Genomic DNA, 21,469 nt, shown 5'->3' with positions numbered 1-21,469 from the left:
AGTTATAAGAGGGTGTGCACACCTATGCAACCAGGTTATTGTAAGTTTTTTTATTTTATTTTCCCCCCTCAAAGATTTCCGTTTTTTTTCAATTGAATTGTTCACATTATAGGTCACATTAAAAGTGGAAAAAGTTGTGACATGATTTATCTTTTTCTCATTCTTTTACATCACAAAAACCTGGCATTTTCACAGGGGTGTGTAGACTTTTTATATCCACTGTATAATGAAAACAATGACTCCAGTCACTCAATGGCTTGTTCGTTTCTTTAGAAATATTATATACACACATACATCTTCTTCCGCTTCATCCGGGGCCGGGTCGCGGGGGCAGCAGTCTAAGCAGATGCCCAGACCTCCCTCTCCCCAGACACTTCCTCCAGCTCTTCCGGGGGGACACCGAGGCGGTCCCAGACCAGAGACATAGTCCCTCCAGCGTGTCCTAGGTCTTCCCCGGGGTCTCCTCCCGGTGGGACTGGACGGAACGCCTTCCCAGGAAGGCGTTCCGGAGGCATCCGAAACAGATGCCCAAGCCACCTCAGCTGACCCCTCTCGATGTGGAGGAGCAGCGGCTCTAATCTGAGCTCCTCCCGGGTGACCGAGCTTCTCACCCTAAGGGATCGCCCAGCCACCCTGCGGAGAAAGCTCATTTCGGCCGCCTGTATCCGCGATCTTGTCCTTTCGGTCATGACCCAAAGCTCATGACCATAGGTGAGAGTAGGAACGTAGATTGACCGGTAAATCGAGAGCTTCGCCTTACGGCTCAGCTCTTTCTTCACCACGACAGAGCGATACATCGACCGCATTACTGCAGAAGCAGCACTGATCTGTCTGTCAATCTCCCGTTCCATCCTTCCCTCACTCGTGAACAAGACCCCTAGATACTTAAACTCCTCCACTTGAGGCAGGCACTCTCTACCAACCTCAAGTGGGCAAGCCACCCTTTTCCGACCCTTTTATTCTCTTAAATGTATGAGATTCATGGTATTACAGAGTGGATATATATAGTCGTACGACGGCTGAAAAGTACAGAGTGGATACATAAACTGGAACGTCTGAGAGGAGAATCTACAGTGGGGAGAACAAGTATTTAATACACTGTCGATTTTGCAGGTTTTCCCACTTACAAAGCATATAGAAGTCTGTCATTTTTATCATAGGTACTCTTCAACTGTGAGTGGCGGAATCTAAAACAAAAATCCAGAAAATCACATTGTATGATTTTTAGGTAATACTTTTGCATTTTATTGCATTTAATCAAGTATTTGATACATCAGAAAAGCAGAACTTTATATTTTGTACAGAAACCTTTGTTTGCAATTACAGAGATCATATGTTTCCTGTAGTTCTTGACCAGGTTTGCACACACTGCAACAGGGATTTTGGCCCACTCCTCCATACAGACCTTCTCCAGATCCTTCAGGTTTCGGGACTGTCGCTGGGCAATACAGACTTTCAGCTCCCTCCAAAGATTTTCTATTGGGTTCAGGTCTGGAGACTGGCTAGGCCACTCCAGGACCTTGAGATGCTTCTTATGAAGACACTCCTTAGTTGCCCTGGCTGTGTGTTTCGGGTGGTTGTCATGCTGGAAGACCCAGCCACGACCCACCTTCAATGCTCTTACTGAGGAAAGGAGGTTGTTGGCCAAGATCTTGCGATACATGGCCCCATCCATCCTCCCCTCAATACGGTGCAGTCGTCCTGTCCCCTTTGCAGAAAAGCATCCCTAAAGAATGATGTTTCCACCTCCATGCTTCATGGTTGGGATGGTGTTCTTGGGGTTGTACTCATCATTCTTCCTCCAAACACGGCAAGTGGAGTTTTAACCAAAAGGCTCTGTTTTTGTCTCATTAGACCACATGACCTTCTCCCATTCCTCCTCTGGATCATCCAGATGGTCATTGGCAAACTTCAGACGGGCCTGGTCATGCGCTGGCTTGAGCAGGGGGACCTTGCGTGCACTGCAGGATTTTAATCCATGACAGCGTAGTGTGTTATTAATGGTTTTCTTTGAGACTGTGGTCCCAGCTGTCTTCAGGTCATTGACCAGGTCCTGCTGTGTAGTTCTGGGCTGATCCCTCACCTTCCTCATCATCATTGATGCCCCACGAGGTGAGATCTTGCATGGAGCCCCAGACCAAGGGAGATTGACCGTCATCTTGAACTTCTTCCATTTTCTAATAATTGCACCAACAGTTGTTGCCTTCTCACCAAGCTTCTTGCCTATTGTCCTGTAGCCCATCCCAGCCTTGTACAGGTCTACAATTTTATCCCTGATGTCCTTAGACAGCTCTCTGGTCTTGGCCATTGTGGAGAGGTTGGAGTCTGTTTGATTGAGTGTGTGGACAGGTGTCTTTTATACAGGTAACATGTTCAAACAGGTGCAGTAAATACAGGTAATGAGTGAAGAACAGGAGGGCTTCTTAAAGAAAAACTAACAGGTCTGTGAGAGCCGGAATTCTTACTGGTTGGTAGGTGATCAAATACTTATCATATAATGTGATTTTCTCTCACAATTGAAGTGTACCTATGATACAATTACAGACCTCTACATGCTTTGTAAGTAGGAAAACCTGCAAAATCGGCAGTGTATCAAATACTTGTTCTCCCCACTGTAAGTGGGGTCAAAACGTTGAAGGGCTGGGATAATCCCACAAGACCACAGAGTTTACTGGTAGATAGTCAACCTTTGTGTCGTCTCCAAATGCCCCTTTTATCCCAGCCATTATATTTTTGCTGAAATTACAACAGAATGTTTATTAACGGAACTAAAGTGTTCTCTTGTACAAAGATTACTGTAGATGGTCGTCCATACAATAGCAGTTCTCTGCTAGGTGATCTACGAGAAAATCAAAACCATTGGCTGAAATTCAAATCACATACTACGTGCTACAAGTATACGTACTGCACAGATGATGAAGTACGCACTGTTTTGTATTGTAAGATAGTATTGGGACTGATTAGAGGTAATACCTCGTCAGAAAATCTCTACGTTAGATCATTTTAATGTTTCATTTTAATGTTTCAGTCGCCAGAAAAATCTGCCTACCGTGTGTACACCCATGCCAGGATGTACACATATACATGACAGCTATAGTGGCTGAGTTTGTGTTGGTTACCATAGTAACATCAATGCTCTGGCTAAGCTGATAAGCATAGAACTGCACCAACGTTCCTTCACGCTGCATTTTTGGGGGGTTTATGTCCCTGTAGTTCTGCAGTCTTACGGGGACATATTTGGTTTATGTCCCCATAATTAAATTGAATAATTACGTGAAATTCGAGAATAATATATTTATCCTATTTCTTGCCCTCATACATCGGTGTTTGTCAATGAGTGAGGGTTTGATTGGTTGACAAGTTGAACGCTGTTCATTGGTCAACATGTGGGCCGGGTGCTACAAAGTTCAACAAATTTGTAGCGCCTCCACAGGTGAGCAAGCGTGCACAGAAAGCGGCACCGTTCACGGGATCAAGCACCTCGCACCACACCGCAACGCACCGCTCGCAAAACTGCTTGCAGTTTGCCGCCCAATAGACTCTGTGCACCAGCGTAGTGACGAACTTCCGCTTTTGTCTAGAAGTCGGTATTGCAGTTTCCAGTTTACTTACTAATACTCATCCGCAGTAGTAAACACCTAAACTCACAACAAGTTGAGTGATGTTGTTGTACGGGAAAAAACAGAAATATAATGTACATGACTCATTTAAGTTTCAAGGTACAAGTGGAGCATCATTTTAATCAGGAGAATGTCCTCTTTTTAATAAAATATGGCTTGCGCCATTCAATGACTTTTTCAGTGACTTCAAACGCTAGACTAGAAATTGTCAGAAAAGTGATTTTTTTATGTACTTCCACGTAACGCAGTTTCAAGCGCAATTAATACCATGTAGGACCAGATGTATACTTCCTCTGCCAGTTGTTATTTTTCAGTTTCATTGTGAAATGAGGTTACATTAGTAAAATAAAAGAGGAGACCTGTTTTGGTGTATTTTTGAGGCTGTGGAATTTTAAGCTTCATTTAGGTTAGAAGAGGCTGAACGAACGTTCGTTTCAATTCACTTGCTTTGGGGACGTGCTAGCGTTCAAGCTCAGCCAGCGTTCTTTTGCTGTTTTTAAGGCTAGGGTGAATTTGTATGCGTTCTATTGTCCAGCCTAATACTACACTAAAAAGGAACACGTCGCTAACTAGCTTAGCCGATAGCCAGCCGGCACACCACAGTAAACTACTTACCCTCGTAGTTGTGCAGATAGCTCGATACGTAGAGTTTGAATCCCATGTTCCGCTTGCTTGTTGGAGCAGGAGACCAGGCATCAACAATTCAATGGACATCACTAATGCTTGTTTTAGGCAGGTCTTGGAGACATCTAAAAACTGAAAGTTTGGGCGATGCGGGTGATCGCCTTAAGTAAACCGTACAGAGCCTATTCCCTAATCCAATTGAAAGTCTATGAGACCTTCACCGCTACCGCAGCCCGTATGCAGGCACCTTTATGCAAAAGATTCGATCAAATCAGTCTTACCTTAAAACATTTAAAAAATGTAATTAAATGCCAAGCCATAGTTACACAATGAGTCAGAAAATATGCAAATTAGGGGAAATCTCCAATCGATTTGACAGGAGTAACAACCATATTTTCCGAACATAATCAGTGGCAAAACTTAGGGACACATTAGCAATTTTCTGTCGTTTCATTTCCATGCAGTTTAAGCCAGAATAAATTACTTTTAAACGTGCTAGCTTAACCAAGGGACTCCCTTGAAAGGAGCGAGAGCATCACAAAACGTCTTACCAACACAAAAAGCTGTCCAAATTTTGCCAGGAATTTGAGGTGTGTCAATCATACATCTTTTATGTGTCATTTATTAAAGCCCCCCTACTACGACAGGTAAACCAAAATACATTAATTTACTCAATAAAAGTTGGCGATACACAGACATTTTGACCCTATGGCAGTATAATAGTGTGTGTAATATCCTCTACCATTAAGTCACATTTCTGTGTATCACTAACCATATTTTGAATGAATTCATAGTTCCGGTTTACCTGCTGTAGTAGGGGGGCTTCCATTAAAAAAGCCACTGCAACCTTGGCAGGCAGACTAGACGTTCTACTAAGGTCAAGGTTAAGAAATGTTATGGTCCTTTTTGGGGGGGGGTCTGTAATCGGATTACAAAATTCTTCCAGGCATGAATATGGTAAATATATTGTATTATTTTATGATTAAAGGTAAGAGCGATAGCTATATGAATGATTCAACTCCCTGACATGTTGTTTTTACCTCTTTTGGGGGGCCCAAGTCTTAATAAGGGTGGTCAAAACCCCCAATCCTCCCCTTCATTCAAACCTTGCTCTTGACCTGACTGCACCGTGGATATCACTCTGGGGACTGCAAGTGTTTATACAAGTCAACCAGTGCATTACTACCAAGCGGGTATCAGGGGTGTCACCAAACCCAGGCTTTTGTGACTCTTGAAGCTGGCGTTAAAGAAAACAGGATTTTTTTATGGATATACATTTTGGTGCCAAAAAAGTACTCACGTGTAGTTAAACAAGCGTCCATGTAAATATGCCCCTAGCGATGGCTAGGGGCATAGCCAGGACGTGACACAGGGTTGGGTAAGTTACTTTTTAAATGCAGAGTGCTTCCCAAACACACCTTTTCCTCTCAAATATCGTGATCAACTCCATATATATTTATCTTGAAGGCTGCACCATGTTACAGCTAGCCTAACTAGTTGCCTAAACTTTGCCTAATCTTCTAAACAATTCCTGTCTGAGTTGTTCAGTGCAACTCTTCCTGGCTGTGTTGTTCAGAGTATTTGACAAATAAACCTTGAAACTTGAAAAAGATACAACACCAGGTAGACCTATCGCCTTGTTCTGAGAAAAATGCATTGATTGTAGATAACTAAATCGTTTACTAATCTGGTTATGCGCGCCCACCTTTGCGTGCATGATGCTCACACACAACTGAGGCGTGAAATTGTTATTTTGTTTCAAATAATTATGTTTTTAAACCATTAAATAAAAAATTCAAACATGCAACATGTCATAATTATTTCGTGCACCTATTCTTTTTCAGCTGAAGTAATCCAAAAGTAATTTATTTTTTTAAAGGTATCTGTAATCTGATTACAATATTTTAGTTGGTAATGTAATGAATTACAGTTACTGTTTTTTGTAATCTGTTACTCCCCAACTCTGCATATAGCAACATGTAATAGCTCTTCAGTTGCTTTAATAGTGAGGGAAAACAATTACTTGAACTACCAAATCACAAAATCAGCTAGTAGATGGTATATTCATACTTGTTTAGAACACATCTGTCTATATCGTCATGATAAAGCACACAGTGCATTTCATTAACATTTACAGTCGACCCATGTGAGCTGCCACAACAATCTGTTTCGAAAAGCTTTGGGTCAGAAATCTCTACCAAGTTGAACAGGGTGAGACAGGTAACTCTGTTGGCAGTTGTTCTCACATGTAAATTCCCAGAAACAAAATGCATTATCATATGCTAATATTGACTTTGGTTGTTTTTGTTGGTGTAGTTTTTTTAAATATAAATTCCTTAACCACAGTGGAGCACCTTACACCACACATCCAATATAGGTGATTCCAGGTAGGCTACTGAAGCAGCAAGAATTAGCCTTATGAGAGTTTGTGAACAGTTCAACAGAGGATTTCCCAGTTGAAATGATCTGCCTCACAGTTCAGCAGGATCATTGTGGCCAGGAGTTTTATGCTTTCCGCTGGGTGTGGAATAAAATTATATTTAAATTTAAGATACATTTTCTATACTTGGGTTTTTATGCTCTACTGGACAGGAAAGCAGGGAAAGATAGAGTTGTGGGCTGTTTTTTGACCAATGTTTTTTGGCCAATGCTGTTTTTTTGACCAATGTTTTTTGGCCAATACTGTTTTTTGACCAATGCTGCAACTGTACATGTGCCCTAGTGGCAGTGGCTTTAGACCAACTTTCTTAGGCCACGTAATTCAGTTCAGGTTAATGCTTCCAAATGAATTCTGAAATCCCAAATTGAACCGTGACCTGTTCTCCAAGTCTTTCTTTCACTTGCTCTTCTTCAGGGTGGACAGAGGAATATGCGCCCATACAACAACAGGAATACTTATCATTCCATTCTCCTTTAAGAGGTATTCAATTCGGCTACGTTGTCCCCTCACCATCCTTTAGGGAGGTGTTCTCTCTGCCCGTCCAGTCAATACAGATCCATTCTCTGGGTCGGCCTTTGCGCCAGAGCATCAGTGGGGGTCTGGTTCTGCCCAACTCAGCCCTGCTACTTCTAGGACCTACCCTGGGGGAGCCTCCACTACTGCACCCAGTGGCCCCACGAAATTGTCATGGCTAGTTAGGAGAAGAAGTGTTGTATGCACTTTACACAGTGATGAACATTCCTTGCCCATTTTTGTGTAAGCAGATCTTTTTGCATTTTGTTGGTGTATGTGTGGGTCTGTGTTGAAACTGCAGTAAGTGTATGTATATGTGTATATGGCTGACTGTGGATATATATAGATTCACTCTGAACCAACGGGAGGAGGGAAGGAGAGAGCTACTGATATGGATATGTGGTGGGGGGGGGGTTACAGAAAAAAAAAAGAAAAGAGGAATAGTTTCATTCTGAATCATATAATTTGCCTTTTACAATTTGTTAGCTTTTACAATTTTTAATGTGAATGTTTACAAAGAGTTGATATTGACCTTGTGATATTTGCTGAAACCAGATTACACAACAAGGCAAATATACCCTTTTACTTGATTAATTTGCTCTAGACAGTGTTTTGTTGTTTTAGAACAAGGACAAAATGGCATCTTTTATCTATGACACTTGAACAATGTGTTTTACGTGCTATCTATTTTGTATTACCAGTTATGATCGTAATAGTGAAAACAAGGTTATTTAGGAATGATTAGCGTGCACTAATACTTCTAATTTAACCAGGAAGAAAGTAACCTCTACCTATGTATGTAGGTATCTCTCCAAAATGTTGACCTGCAAAAACCAACAATCCTTGGATATATTCAGACATGTGAAATGTTCAGAACATAGAAATGTTTGGATAAAAACCCTAAATCTGCAATGATCCCCAGTCTACCTGACAGACAATGTTTTCACTTCCACGCAACTAACTTCTATGTGAATGTTTTGTAATGTTCCACCTACCTGAACAGGCCTCCAACTATTTTAACTACTTGCAGGAACTCTTGTTATGATCCCAGATGACAACTCACTAAAGTCCTTGCTTGTGACTAAAATTGCACCCTATTCTGTAGTACATAACTTTTGACTAGGGCTCATAGGGGAAGTGGTGCGCTTAGAGAATTGGGACTCAAACACAACTCCCCACTGCCTGCTGCCCTGTGCACCACACCCTCTCACAGAATGAATATCTACTTTTAAATCACATGTCAGAGTTGTTAAAAAAAGCTTTATGAATAGAACTAATAAAGTGTGCTTGGGTACAAAAAGGACTCATCTGAATGTTCCTTTCTTCTCTGTTGTTTTCTTTGGCACTGGGCATGTTTTCAGGTTCAGACCAAGTCTGTCCATATAAGGTCTTGTAGGAATAAATACATTAAGAGCGTGTCTTGTAAAACAAATTTGATGGGGTACCTGTATATTTGGTTTTAATGATCCCATAACTGTTAATACTGAAATGCTTTGAGCATTTCTTACCCTCAAATTGCACTACAAGTCTTAGTATGTCATGTGTAACTGTTAGGACCCAGGTACGAAAGATGTTGTACCATACAGAACCATCATGGGAATTGTCTAACTTAACCCCCCAAATCTAAATCAATGGAGTTAGGAGCTGAAAAAAGACGCTCCTTTGCATTGACTAGGCCAGCTGTCCCTTGCAGACCCTCTCACTACTTAACAGTATCTATCACCACATTGTTAACTTCCCGGGTCGTGCCCTGTGCAAGGCTCCTCTGAAATAGTCTCCTATTATTGTACACACAAGTAACGGTTCTTCAAGGGTCATTCTGAAAAGGGTTCTTAGCCCTTTTGATGAGCATGTATGGGAGTTGGCTGATTAGCATATTTTTAGTGTGGATTGCACACAGATCTTTTGTGCAACCATAATTATCATTATAGTTTCTCTAATGCAAATACATAACCGTTATGTCTTTATTTCAAATGGCATTAATTTATTTATCGTTGTTTGCCAACAAAATGTGCTAAATGATTTTGGCTGTACCATAACAGTACTACTGCAGATCTCTTATGCTATCCCATCATGCAGCAAGCCTTTTTATTTCTGGGAAAAGCAGTGTCAACATCCCTCGCGGTCTTTTGAAGGATGAAAGGAAAAACAACTTTTAAAGTATTTGGAATTCAGCTCATCAGTGGGACAAGACTACAGCACACTTTAACACTTGTTGCTATTGTTAACCATTTTATTCTATCTTCACTATCGGAGAGCAAACTTTGTGCGCATATTGACTTGTGAGTAGCTTTGTGAATTTTCCTGGTAAGTTACATGCATTGGGTTGGACTCTGACCCCAACTGATGTGGGTGGAGAATGGATCGAGTCAGGATGAATAGAGCTTATTCTTCTTCCTCCTCCCAGTTTGGGGCTCTCATAGAAGGGCCTGAGAACAGTGAAGAATTATGATGATATGATTCAAACATGATGCAATCAGAATCTATAACTCCTGGCCTAACTGATTTTTTTCAGACAAAATTTTTGTTATTTAGCTGACACAGTGACTTACATTATTGATCGCATAAAAATATAGTTCCTATATTGCTATACGTCCACTATATCTTTATTGTCCTACTAGTAAATAGAATATGGCCTACAGCTGTGACCTGTGCACACCCTCGACCCGCCCCCAAGGATTTTATTTAAATAAGAATAAAGCAATAAATAAAATAATGTGGGCGCTAGTTAAAGCTATCAGCATGTTGAATTCCAGATAATTCTTCCTGAACCGATTTTGTGATTTTCAGAATGAGGCGGGCTGTTGGAGCCAATCAGCCCTATCTGCCACTCCCCACACAGGCCTTTCACGGGAGCGCGCCTACTGGCTGTGTGTCACGCTTTACTACCCGACAGGCAATCCACAGTCGCGGAATTCCCAAGGAGGAAGTTGCCGGGATTGGAAAAACAAAATTAAAACGTGCCGAAATTACTTTTTACTGCAGCGATAAAGGTGTAGCGGCTCTTCTCTAGGAATACAAAAGTGTTGGTGAATATGGAGTAGTGCTGGTCGCAATCGATGGAGGCGGCGAGAAGTTTTCTGTTTGGGATACTGCTGGTCGGACTATCGGGCACATTGGGCAGAGAAGGTGGGTCTCATATTGGAGCCTCGCCTCTTCTATTCTTTTTCAGTGTCGGAATAAGAGTGATACGCTCAGAATAATAGAAAAACATTTATTCCCTAGTGTGGGGAGTTAACATCGGCCGAGAGTGCATGCTTTTGTGCTCCCACCATTACAGTAGACTACGTTCTTATGTGATTTCCAACTACCTTCACGTACTGACTTCAGTGTGGTTACTTGAGATTTATTAGCCTGAAAACACAACTGTCAAAATAGAAGCGCGTTAAAGAATTGTCCCTTGCTCTCCATTGGCTAATGTTGTTACGCTGTAACGTTACTAATGTTAAACAGTCATGAAGGTAGTGGCATTCTACGATACGATGGACTGTAACGTACGTTAGTAAAAAGGTAAGTAGCCTAAGCAGATAAGGAAAACCTGTTCAGCCACTTCGTGAGACAACATTGGCACTTGTACGATTAGTTGACATGAGTTCACATTCGTGGTAGTACACAGAAACAAAACAACAACAGTTAGTGCATTGTCTGCTCCAAAGACTCATGACGGTGTCAATTATTCACTGCTAGTGCTATGGAGGACATTGTCTAATAGAATGGAACACTTTTAAATCGGCAGCTCATCAAATATTAACCACAGCAAACTGAAAATGGATCAGCAAAACATTCTGCAAACACATGCCTATATAGGAAACCTTTCCCTCCACAACTGCTATGACGTTTTAGTGACATCTATTCTATATCTCAATCATATCCATTTCGTGTTTCTAAGAACCTGCACATTTATACATTATCATTAAGTTGACAGAATCACTACCAAAGTCTTATCAGTGTAGGTCTGTGATTTGACATGGGGGCATAACCGTCACATCTATTTTGTGATCTGTAGGTCAGTCAATATAAAAGCTACCAGCACTTTCATTTAGTCACTCTGCAGACAAGCATATTGCTATAAAGTTTGCCAGGGGACAAAACAATATAATTTTGTTCACTATTGAACGCAATCACCAGGCTGGTCAGCATTTGGTTTACAACATACAACAACAAAAAATATTGATTATGGATGACTCTAAGTAGTGCTAAGCTTTTTGTTTCAGTTTGTTCTGGAAAAAAAAAACCTGAACACAAGTTATTACTGTTACAGATGACATGTTTACTAAATACAAAAGCATTGTTATCAGGAACAGGTCTGTACACTTTTTGTACCAATGATGCACTTGTCTTTAGAAACAAATCATGACCTTACGATGTGCAGAGTTATGTTACCTTATGCTCAAAGCATCACATTTATACTCACATATTCTGTGAAACACTTCATTAATTTTGAAGAAGCTGCATCATATTGAAGTACACCTGGAATACTTTTGGAAACAGACTATGAATCTATCCGAACCACTTCATGCAGATTCATTATCAGACGCATTAAAACGGTTTTGACAGTGTTGATTGAAAAAGGATATGTTGGTGCAGTTGTATAAATGTTGATAGACAATTCTTTCTATGTGGTGGAATCTTTCTGTTTCTCGCATTAATCATGCGAGAAATGGCAGTAGAAAGTATTTGTGTATATATTCTCATAGGGGCATACCACTATGCTTTGGGAAAGCATGGATTTTAATAGGCATCAGTTATGGTGAACGTCACAAGGTGGTGAAAGTACACAGGAATGAGCTTAATTCTCCATTCCAGTAAATATTAACAGACTTCTTTTTGTGAAATGACATTTAAGTTTGGCCAATGTTTCGCATAAGCTTGACCGATGCTTCAAACTACCGACTATCCACCATGCTCCAGTTACCTCCTGGGCAGCTAATTCAGACTTTAAACTCTGGTGACGTGATGATTGATGTTCGGCTGATGTTTGACAAATAATCTTGTTCATCCACAATAATCATGTGCTGCAGATTTAGCCCACAGACAGTAGAAAAAGTACTTTTTATTCTCACCAATTCATTCTGCACTGCATTTTTGATTCAGAACAGTGACTGAAAATATGTTTCCAGTTGGATGCTGTACAGCAATACACACACACCCTTGTTTTTGAAAGGCAGATATTCCAAAGGTCAGCTGGTTTGATATGCAATTGTGTCAGTGTTTCTATTGAACAGGTGGGAACACTTTGAGAGACTTGAGTCATTAATATGTACGTCATAAACTTTGTGCTTCTTGTTGGAAAAGTGCACTGTTCTGATTCTTTTTGGTCACACGGCTCTTCTGGCTCCATTCACCCAAATGAGCTGCCTGATTTGCTACCGAATGGCTATTTGTCTGAAATGCTTAAAAAGAACCCCCAAACCATAAAAAGGTGCAAATCTCCACTGTAAAGATGAGAAAGTAGGCTAGAATTATGTTGGCATGATCAAATAGGTTACATCTTACCTGTCCTGATTAGATTGGCTGTTGTGTTTTTTGTTACACTAAATTACAAAAGCAAGTGGAACACAGACGCACTCTCCCCAAGACCTGTTGATTCTACACTGCGGATATACAATCTTTAGTGAAAACATTTTCAGCATATCTGCAAATAATCTTTGTTTAAGAAATTCAAGAGGCAAGTAAACGTCTTTTCACCAATACTATTTGGTTCCCAAAGTTCACCAACAAAAGGTTCAAAAACCAACATTCGTTTGTAATCAACCTATCACTAGTCAGGGTTGCGTGGACAAAGGTACGTCTCTAGTCCATTTATTAGAGATTTTAAAATATGATATCTTAATTCAAGAGAAATACAGCTCTGGAAAAAATTAAGAGACCACTGCACCCTTTTGTTTCCTTTCCAAAAAACTCGACAAGGAAGGTTTTGAGTGAGGAACAGAAGGGTTAAAATTAAGAGACCACTGCAAATTGAATGCTTCTGTTCCTCACTCAAAACCTTCCTTTTTGACTTTTTTGGAAAGGAAAGAAAAAGGTGCAGTGGACTCTTAATTTTTTCCGGAGCTGTATTTTGTTTCAGAAGGTAAAAAAAACATCTTTAGTATCCTCAACAAGTTTCTGTAACTTTTTTGCGAGTTAAGCTATCCTACAAAACGCCTGGCTGCCAAAGTCTGGTCATACTGACAGACCCTAGCTGTGCTGAAATAACCCAGCGTTTTCCATTTCGCAACTGAGACTTGAACCACTGAGACTTCAACCTGCAGCCTTGCGTATGAGTGAGCAGTGTGATAAACAGCCAAACCGGTTGGCTTGATGTGCTTTGGAGGACATGTCTTGATCTTTGGCTCTCCCAAACCTGGCAGAGCCGTAAGTGCATATGGGACTTGCATGGTAAAATAGATTAAAGAAGAAGAAAAACGTGAGGCTTTCTAATGTATGTTATGCAATAAGTTACAGCAGAAACAGCAGTTTGGGACTACAATGATTCCAGTTAAGTTGCAGTCATTCAGAATTATTGCAACATAATTGTCTGCTGAGAAATGATTGTAGTCACAAACCACTGTTGGGTGTAATATGACAGTCTTCTCTGCCACTGGCACACTGTTGTGTTGAGAGCATTGTTGTTTTTTTCCTCAGACAGGGTCAATGGAAGGGTGTGTGAACCATTTAGACATCCTCTATCTCGGTCTCTCCCCCAGTCACCTCTCACGCACTATTTTTCCTGAAATCTTTCACATGAGCCTCCCTCTCTTTCCATCTGTAACCAGCCATCTCACCCACTGAGCACGGACCAAGACCAGTTGCCCAAAAGTAGTTAAAATGTTGTCAGTCCAAATAGGCATTCATCTGTTGGACGTTTCAATTCAGTATTGTTCAGGAATCTTACAATACGGTAAAATACACAGAAGCACTATCTTATACTAAGGGTGGGTATTGGCAAGTACCTTGTGATATGATATGTATCATGATACACGTTACGATTCAAAGCATCACAGTTCATCACAATATCACAAATGAATCACGATACTTACTGAAGTGCTAAAGAAAACCTCAAATAATATTAGGCTATATAATTTAAAGTACAACCGTTAGCTAATCTCCATTAGCAACCCCTAATAAAAAAAGGACCACTCAATTTGAAATTTGTTAGAACTTCTAAATTGAATATTAAGGATTTAATCAGTCAACACAAAGACTTTAGCAGTGAACTAGAGAAACCTTAAGCAACTTAATACAATTATTTTAATAACTAAAAGCAAAGTGACTTGAGGGCAGCGGTGTGTAATTTTGAAAACTTAAGCTATGCTAAATTGTTGCATAACAATGTTATGCACTGTGTTTGTTGCATAGCAACTTTAAGCACTGTATGTAATTATTTAGAGAACTGTAAACAACAAGTAAACTAGATACTGAAAAAAACGCTACATGTATGAATTACAGGAGTGTCAAGATTCTTGTTAAAAAACAGTAATTGGTCTTGCTCTGATGTGAGTGCCCTCCTGTGCAGTCACGATATCGATTCTAGATAGAGTATTGATACAATATTGTAAAAACAATATTTGCGATTCTACATTAAATCGTTGTATTAGCACAGCGCTACCTTATACTGGGCAAAATAATTCACTGTATTATTTTAATATATTTATTTCTTCAATGATCAAGTCTTTATGCAGCCAAGCATCCTCAAAACATCACCCTACTAGCACCGTGATTGACCTTTAGATATGGGGTCAACATGGTGGAATGCAGTGTTTGGTGTTTGCCAGTCCTTACAGCACATGCATTGTCCTTAAAGCTCTACTCTTGACTCATCAATCCATTGAAGCTTCTTCCTGGAGTCTTGATGAGTCTTGACAGGTGTCACCAGCTGTTTGTTGACAAACTTGCTTTGACATTTAAAACAACATGGGGGAACAACCACATTCCTAATTTCCATCCCTGCAACAACTGCATTCAGTTTTGTTTTGGAAGCCGATGCTTTTGCTGCATTGTTTGCTAAGACCGTCCACAGTCTGCAGTTAAAGAAACAACGATATGCCCTAATGTTAACTTGTGTCTATTGACATTCTCAGTGCCAGAGGAATGGTATCTGCAGCAGACCCTTTCTGAGATGGTTTCTCTCATTGTTTTGGAGGAGAAATCATGCATTGTGTGTGTAACACACTGCCTCCCTTTTGCATGTATTTATCTGTGTGTGTGTTTGTGTGTGTCTGTGACAGAGAGTGATTGTTTATGCACACTGAGTACACTCTGCTTTGCCGCAACGGGTACAAATCCAGTTCTTCCTGTCGGTTGAGCAATACCTGTTCGAACTCAGTGAGGGAAAAAAGGAATGCATTTTGGGGGTAGGTAGAACATAAATGTACATTTGGAGCTATTTGGTTAGACCAGGCTTGTTGGAGGAAAAAGTCCACCTGAAGGGGCAACCTGTTCATCTATTTCTGTTACTGACTGAACTGGATTTAGTGGGAGGGTCTTTCGGGGAAGGTGTGGTGATTGGCTGATTTCTTTCCCCCCAGTTTTTTTTTTTTTAACTGGCTTTGATTCATTAATTGTTCCTGTGGCCAAAGGAAAGGACTTCCAGGAAGACCCTGAACTTGATGTCTGTTTTTCTGTCACCTAATACTAGTCTGGAAAGGAAGATGTTCAGTGAAGGAGTGGAGTATTCCTGGGGGGTGGAGTTCGGTTAGAGAATTTTCCAGTGAAGGAGGAAGTTAGTAGTAGAGGGCTGTACAGCAGCAGGAATTGTTTTGGTGTGTCTCGGCAGTGGAAGCATTTTTGGGTTGAAACATGCCACATTTATAGCTGGCAACTGTGAATGATGTCCTTTTTTAGTTAATACACACAGATTGCTGACTGTCAGTCTGCGACTCACAGGTGTGGTTGGCTTGCTGTCCAGCCATGGGTCACTATGAGTTTACATTAATCTGCTCAAGCTGCCCAAATCAACTTGTCAGTTATTATTAATGCTTTAAATACATTGGTTAAACCCAACCATAAAAAACAGAAAGCAGTTGACTTTAAAGCTTACAGTTTAGCCAGCAAAACTTTTCCAAGTTTTATGGAGAATTTCTATTATTATTATTTGAAAAGGAAATCCAATACAAATATTTGTCTTATGTGACTAACAATCACATTTCATCCAGTTAAATGTAAGTTGGCAGTTCTCAAGCAAATGCATTGTATTGATAGACATCCAATGGAGAACGGTGTACGAGTGCTTTTCATGGGGTTTCTCAAGGCATTCTCTATCCTCTCTTTCCCAGAACCCACCACCTCCTGGGCAGTGACCTCAGTTTCCAAGTCAAGTTGCTAAGATACGGTGTACAGAAGAGCTGGCTAGCCGGCGTTAGTGATTAGTGGGCAGCCCGTGCGTTGGTGAATGTGTGCATGGTGTGCGTGTCTTGTATGGATATCTGTAGCAATCCTTTGTTGGGCACTGACACATGCATAACGCTGGCACTTGGGCCTGTCTGAGAAGGAGGGAAGGGAGCAATGAGGGAGGGAGCATGGGATGGACGAAGGCAAATGAGATAGTGAGGTAGAGAGGGATTGAAAAAAGACCATAAGAGAGTATTTTAAGACTTGGATAAAAAAAAAAAAAAAGGAAAGAGTAGGTCTCAAATCCCGAACAAGGTCAAAGTCTCACAAGGAAACACTCTCTCCTTTTTCTTCTTTCTTTCTCATCCATCTGTTATCTCTGTCTCTCAGAAATGACAAAAAATCTGATGTTTAAGATAGTCACTATCAATACAAACACTTCCAAATGGAAAGCCCCATTGTGCTGCAGATTTACCCAACCTGAAACTGTGTGAATGTCTATGTGGGAGGGAGTTTCACTTGGATAATTTTTTTAATGAAATCCAATAAATAAATATTAAACCAACTCCTATTGCTCCTTAGAAAAGGTTACATTATTTTACGTTTTAGAAGTATTAAAGGGATAGTTCATCCTAGATTCCTATTTGGGTGAAATAACACATTGAGTAGTTATTGAAGGCCCCTGGAGTCATTTTTCACACTAAGCCATTATTTACCTCTGTCCCAGCTAGGGGTGCACGAAATATTGACTAGCTACCATTATCGCAATTTTTGCGCCATATCACATCGAAAATGTTGCAGAAAGTATGCGATATTCCATTTAATGTTTGGAGAGATGAATCCATTGACTGTGTGGCTTAGTTGTGTACGATTTAGAGCCTGCTTGAAACCACTATATATTCATATTTCATTGGACAGTTGCCCTGTCACATGCAAGTGTGAGTGCACGGGTCCAATACACGAACATACGAGCATACTTGTGTGCATACTTTGACTGTGTGTGAGAGAAGAGAGAGTCAACGAGTTAGAGGAACGGAAGAAAAGAAAGGACAGAAAGAGAGAGAGAGCGAAGCGAGTCAAAGAACCTAAAGGAAAGAGAGGACAGAAATGTAAGATGATGAGTATGGCTCAGGGAAACAACGGACATCGAAGAGGAAATGTTAGTGGCCATAAAGTTACGTGACAGACTGTAACTGTAATTTTGATCCACGTCACAAAAAGCATTACAAAATTATAATCCAAATTAATTATAAACATATTGGCATTAAATGGAGTCAGGAGTTTAGAAGACTGTGTGATAATGAATTAGTGTCCAGGATTAGTTAAAGGCAATTCTTCTAAAATGTCTTTGCACTAGATTTGAGATTTTATCAATTAAAAAAATCTCAAATAGGGCTGCACAATTAATTGAAATATCGCGCTTCACATGAGGCAACAGGCATGTCTATAATTGTTTTTCTTGTGGGTGCTGTAGGTATTTTTTTGTAGATTACTTAAATACCTGGAATAATTTTGTTTAAATTCTTGATGGTTTTTCGATGTTAGTTTGACATAACACTGCAACTGCTAGCGAAGACGTCTGGCTTCAAGTTTGCGAGTGGCACCAAGATATTATCCCATATAAACAACAACATGGTTATTAAAAGTTTCCGGTTCGGTGCATACAAACAAACTTAATATGGTAGAAAATATGAGAAATTATGCCTAACCAGCTATGGCAACTGCACAAACATAGCAAACACCATTGCATTAAATGAGCAGTTAAACGAATTGGACACAGGCTGCGCCTTCAAATTGGTAATAAGTTTAATTTAGAAAACACTGACAAAAATCAAGATTTATCAAATCACATTTTATCCACATTGTGCAGCCCTAATCTTAAGTTAGGTATGTGCTGCCAAGGAATACAACATTTGTTTTCGTTTTCAAAATTATTAAGCTTTTAGTGTTGATTACCGTGTCTAAAAAGCCAATACCTGTAATTGGCTCTGTTGAGAGTTGACAAGCATTCCTCTACTGTATAGACTAAACTTGGGAGCCTATCCTAAGAACATTTTTAGATTAGATTCAACTTTACTGTCATTGAACTGTACAAGTGTAGTACAGTGAAACGCAGTTGGCATCTAACCAGAAGTGCAAATAGAAGTATTAAGGATAATTTATATACAAGTGGGATGTATACATTTGCAATGAAGGCAAATGCAAGTGCTAATGGTAGTTTTTACATGTTTAAGAATATCAAAATGAATAATGACATCGCAATATTCATGATCAATATCACAAATTTATCACATTTTGTAAATATTGCGCAACCTTGGTCACAGCCTGGAATTAGCATTGTTTTTGAAACTGTTTGTCCCGAAGAACAAAAGCTGCATTGCAAGTGTAAACCTACTCCAAAACAGTTACAACTAAGAATAGTGTTGTTGTTTACCTCAAAGAAAGTGTCGCTGTTGTATTCCTCACAAAAATGTTTTCATTGTTGCTATATAACTCAAATTTTCAACTGAACTGATACTTCCTATATTTACCGGTCAATTTTGTCCAATGTGGTATCAATTCGCGTTTTTTCAATTCTCAATGTAACAAATTGAAACAACCACTTAGCATTTCTTAGCTACCATTACATTACCGTTACATTATTGCTGAATAACAGGTGCGTGATGACTACAGAAAATTGTTTGCATAGTGCCTGTTTGAAATCACTAAAATCGGCAGTTGTTTCGACAGCATGCAGGAATTGAAAACTCTGAATTGGCTTAGATAGAATAGCCATCTCCCACTAATGTCTCCTTGTTTAAAGAAGTATGTGTCTACCTGGTTTTCCTCTATCCCTGAAGAGGGTATGTTAATTTCCTTGTTTAAAAAATGCTTGCCAAGTGGTTTAGGTTCAAGAGCACAAAGTTTATTAAATGTTAGCGGCTATACGGATGTAGCGTGTTTAGTCAGCAACATTACAACATGGATACGAACAGTAGCCTCAAGCCTCCCAATCTCCAGGTGTTACAGTAACACCTTCTTTTCCAGAGTAATATATGCGATGACGGGTCATGCTAACGTTGATATATATAACTTATATCCATTATGTTCGCACACCCATTTGTTTTAGGGGTAGCCTGTTAGAGTCCCAAACAACACGGTATTCCCTGGTGCAAAACCCTCTGGTCAAAAGTAATGCACTATATGCAACACAAGGTACTTTGTGATGTGCAATGCACAGATATATATTTTGCATACTGATCTGTCATGTTGTTAGACTTTGGTGAGTAACATGCTTTACGTTGAATACATTTGACCTTTTTCTTTTAAAGGATATCTTCTGTTTTCAGTTTGGACCAAGTGATAGACAGGCAGGTGGGAGAACAGAAAAAATGTAGGACTGAGACACAGTCTCTGGTGGGGAGCTGTACGCTTGTCGAGTTTTACCACTACATCAAGTTTGGCACAATTTGTGCCATGTTTGCAGAGCTCTCTTTTTATAGCGTCTAGCATCTGCCACAGCAACGCACAGTCTTTGGACAATTAATTAAACAACTGGTCGCTTTTACAATCCCTTGTCTGGGCTAGCTTGTTAAGGTGCAGCTGAGATTTTTTATGTTGTAGGTCATTGTGAGAACACTGAGATGCGTTCAGAACATTACACACATTGTGATAAGAACTCTATTACATAAGTTATTTTTATAGCTGACTTTCTTATCCAGAGCAATTTCCATATAGTATATTTTGCATACATACAGAACCTATTGTACTTTGACATGTATTTCATCACAGGAGGGAGGGGAGAAATGTTATGTAAATCTGTTAGTCACTACTATAGTGTCCGCTAAATGTCAAATTTAAAAGGAGGAGATGGGAATAATAAACTAATTAGAAGCTAGGGATGAATAGATGGCCTTGGTTAAAATGGGAAAATGTTGCCAAGACACCAGGGTTAACAATCCTACTCTTATGATGACTGCCATTGGGCCTTTGTTACTTTATTTAACAGGGAACTGGGAAATACTAGAGGATATTTGAAACCATGCTGAATCAGTCCATGTGCAGCTTCTTAGACCACTGGATCGCCATAAGATTTTCAATGCTAATTTAAACTGTTATAGTTACACCAGGGCTCTACACTACTGCAATTGTAATTGCGTATGCGACAACAAATGTACTGTAGGTGTGCAACTATATGAAATAACATTTTTGTATGTGTGCAGCTACCAATATCTACCCAGTAAAGTTATTCTTCTGTGGTTGTAGTCTTTCTACGGTTTAAATTCATTATTGCTAATCACACAAATACAGTGGGGAGAACAAGTATTTGATACACAGCTGATTTTACAGGATTTCCCCACTTACAAAGCTTGTAGAAGTCTGTAATTTCTATCATAGGTCCTCTTCAACTGTGAGTGACGGAATCTTTAAAAAAATCCAGAAAAATCACATGATTTTTAAGTAATTAATTTGCATTTTATTGCATGACATAAGTATTTGATACATCAGAAAAGCAGAGCTTAATATTTGGTACAGAAACCTTTGTTTGCAATTACGGAGATCATATGTTTCCGGTAGGTCTTGACCAGGTTTGGACACACTGCAGCAGGGATTTTGGCCCACTCCTCCATACAGACCTTCTCTAGATCCTTCAGGTTTCTGGGCTGTCGCTGGGCAATACGGACTTTCAGCTCCCTCTAAAGATTTTCTATTGGGTTCAGGTCTGGAGACTGGCTAGGCCACTCCAGGACCTTGAGATGATTCTTACGGAGCCACTCCTTAGTTGCCCTGGCTGTGTGTTTCGGGTCGTTGTCATGCTGGAAGACCCAGCCACGACCCATCTTCAATGCTCTTACTGAGGGAAGGAGGTTGTTGGCCAAGATCTCGTGATACATGGCCCCATCCATCCTCCCTTCAATACGGTGCAGTCGTCCTGTCCCCTTTGCAGAAAATCATCCCCAAAGAATGATGTTTCCACCTC

At 40.1% G+C, this 21,469-nt stretch overlaps 1 protein-coding gene across 1 annotated transcript in view; it reads left to right on the top strand.

The window, feature by feature from the left end:
* The first annotated feature begins 10,068 nt into the window (after positions 1–10,068).
* Positions 10,069–21,469, top strand: part of erbb2 (erb-b2 receptor tyrosine kinase 2) — a 44,255-nt gene continuing 32,854 nt past the window's right edge. The window contains exon 1 of the mRNA XM_029119987.2: positions 10,069–10,326. Coding sequence (XP_028975820.1) covers positions 10,257–10,326 — 70 coding nt within the window. The 5' untranslated portion in view covers positions 10,069–10,256. The remainder of the gene's footprint in view (positions 10,327–21,469) is intronic.

This window comes from Esox lucius, chromosome 5 (genome assembly GCF_011004845.1).
Source record: "Esox lucius isolate fEsoLuc1 chromosome 5, fEsoLuc1.pri, whole genome shotgun sequence".
Lineage (NCBI taxonomy): Eukaryota > Metazoa > Chordata > Actinopteri > Esociformes > Esocidae > Esox > Esox lucius.
This window is presented reverse-complemented; position numbering and strand designations above follow the sequence as displayed.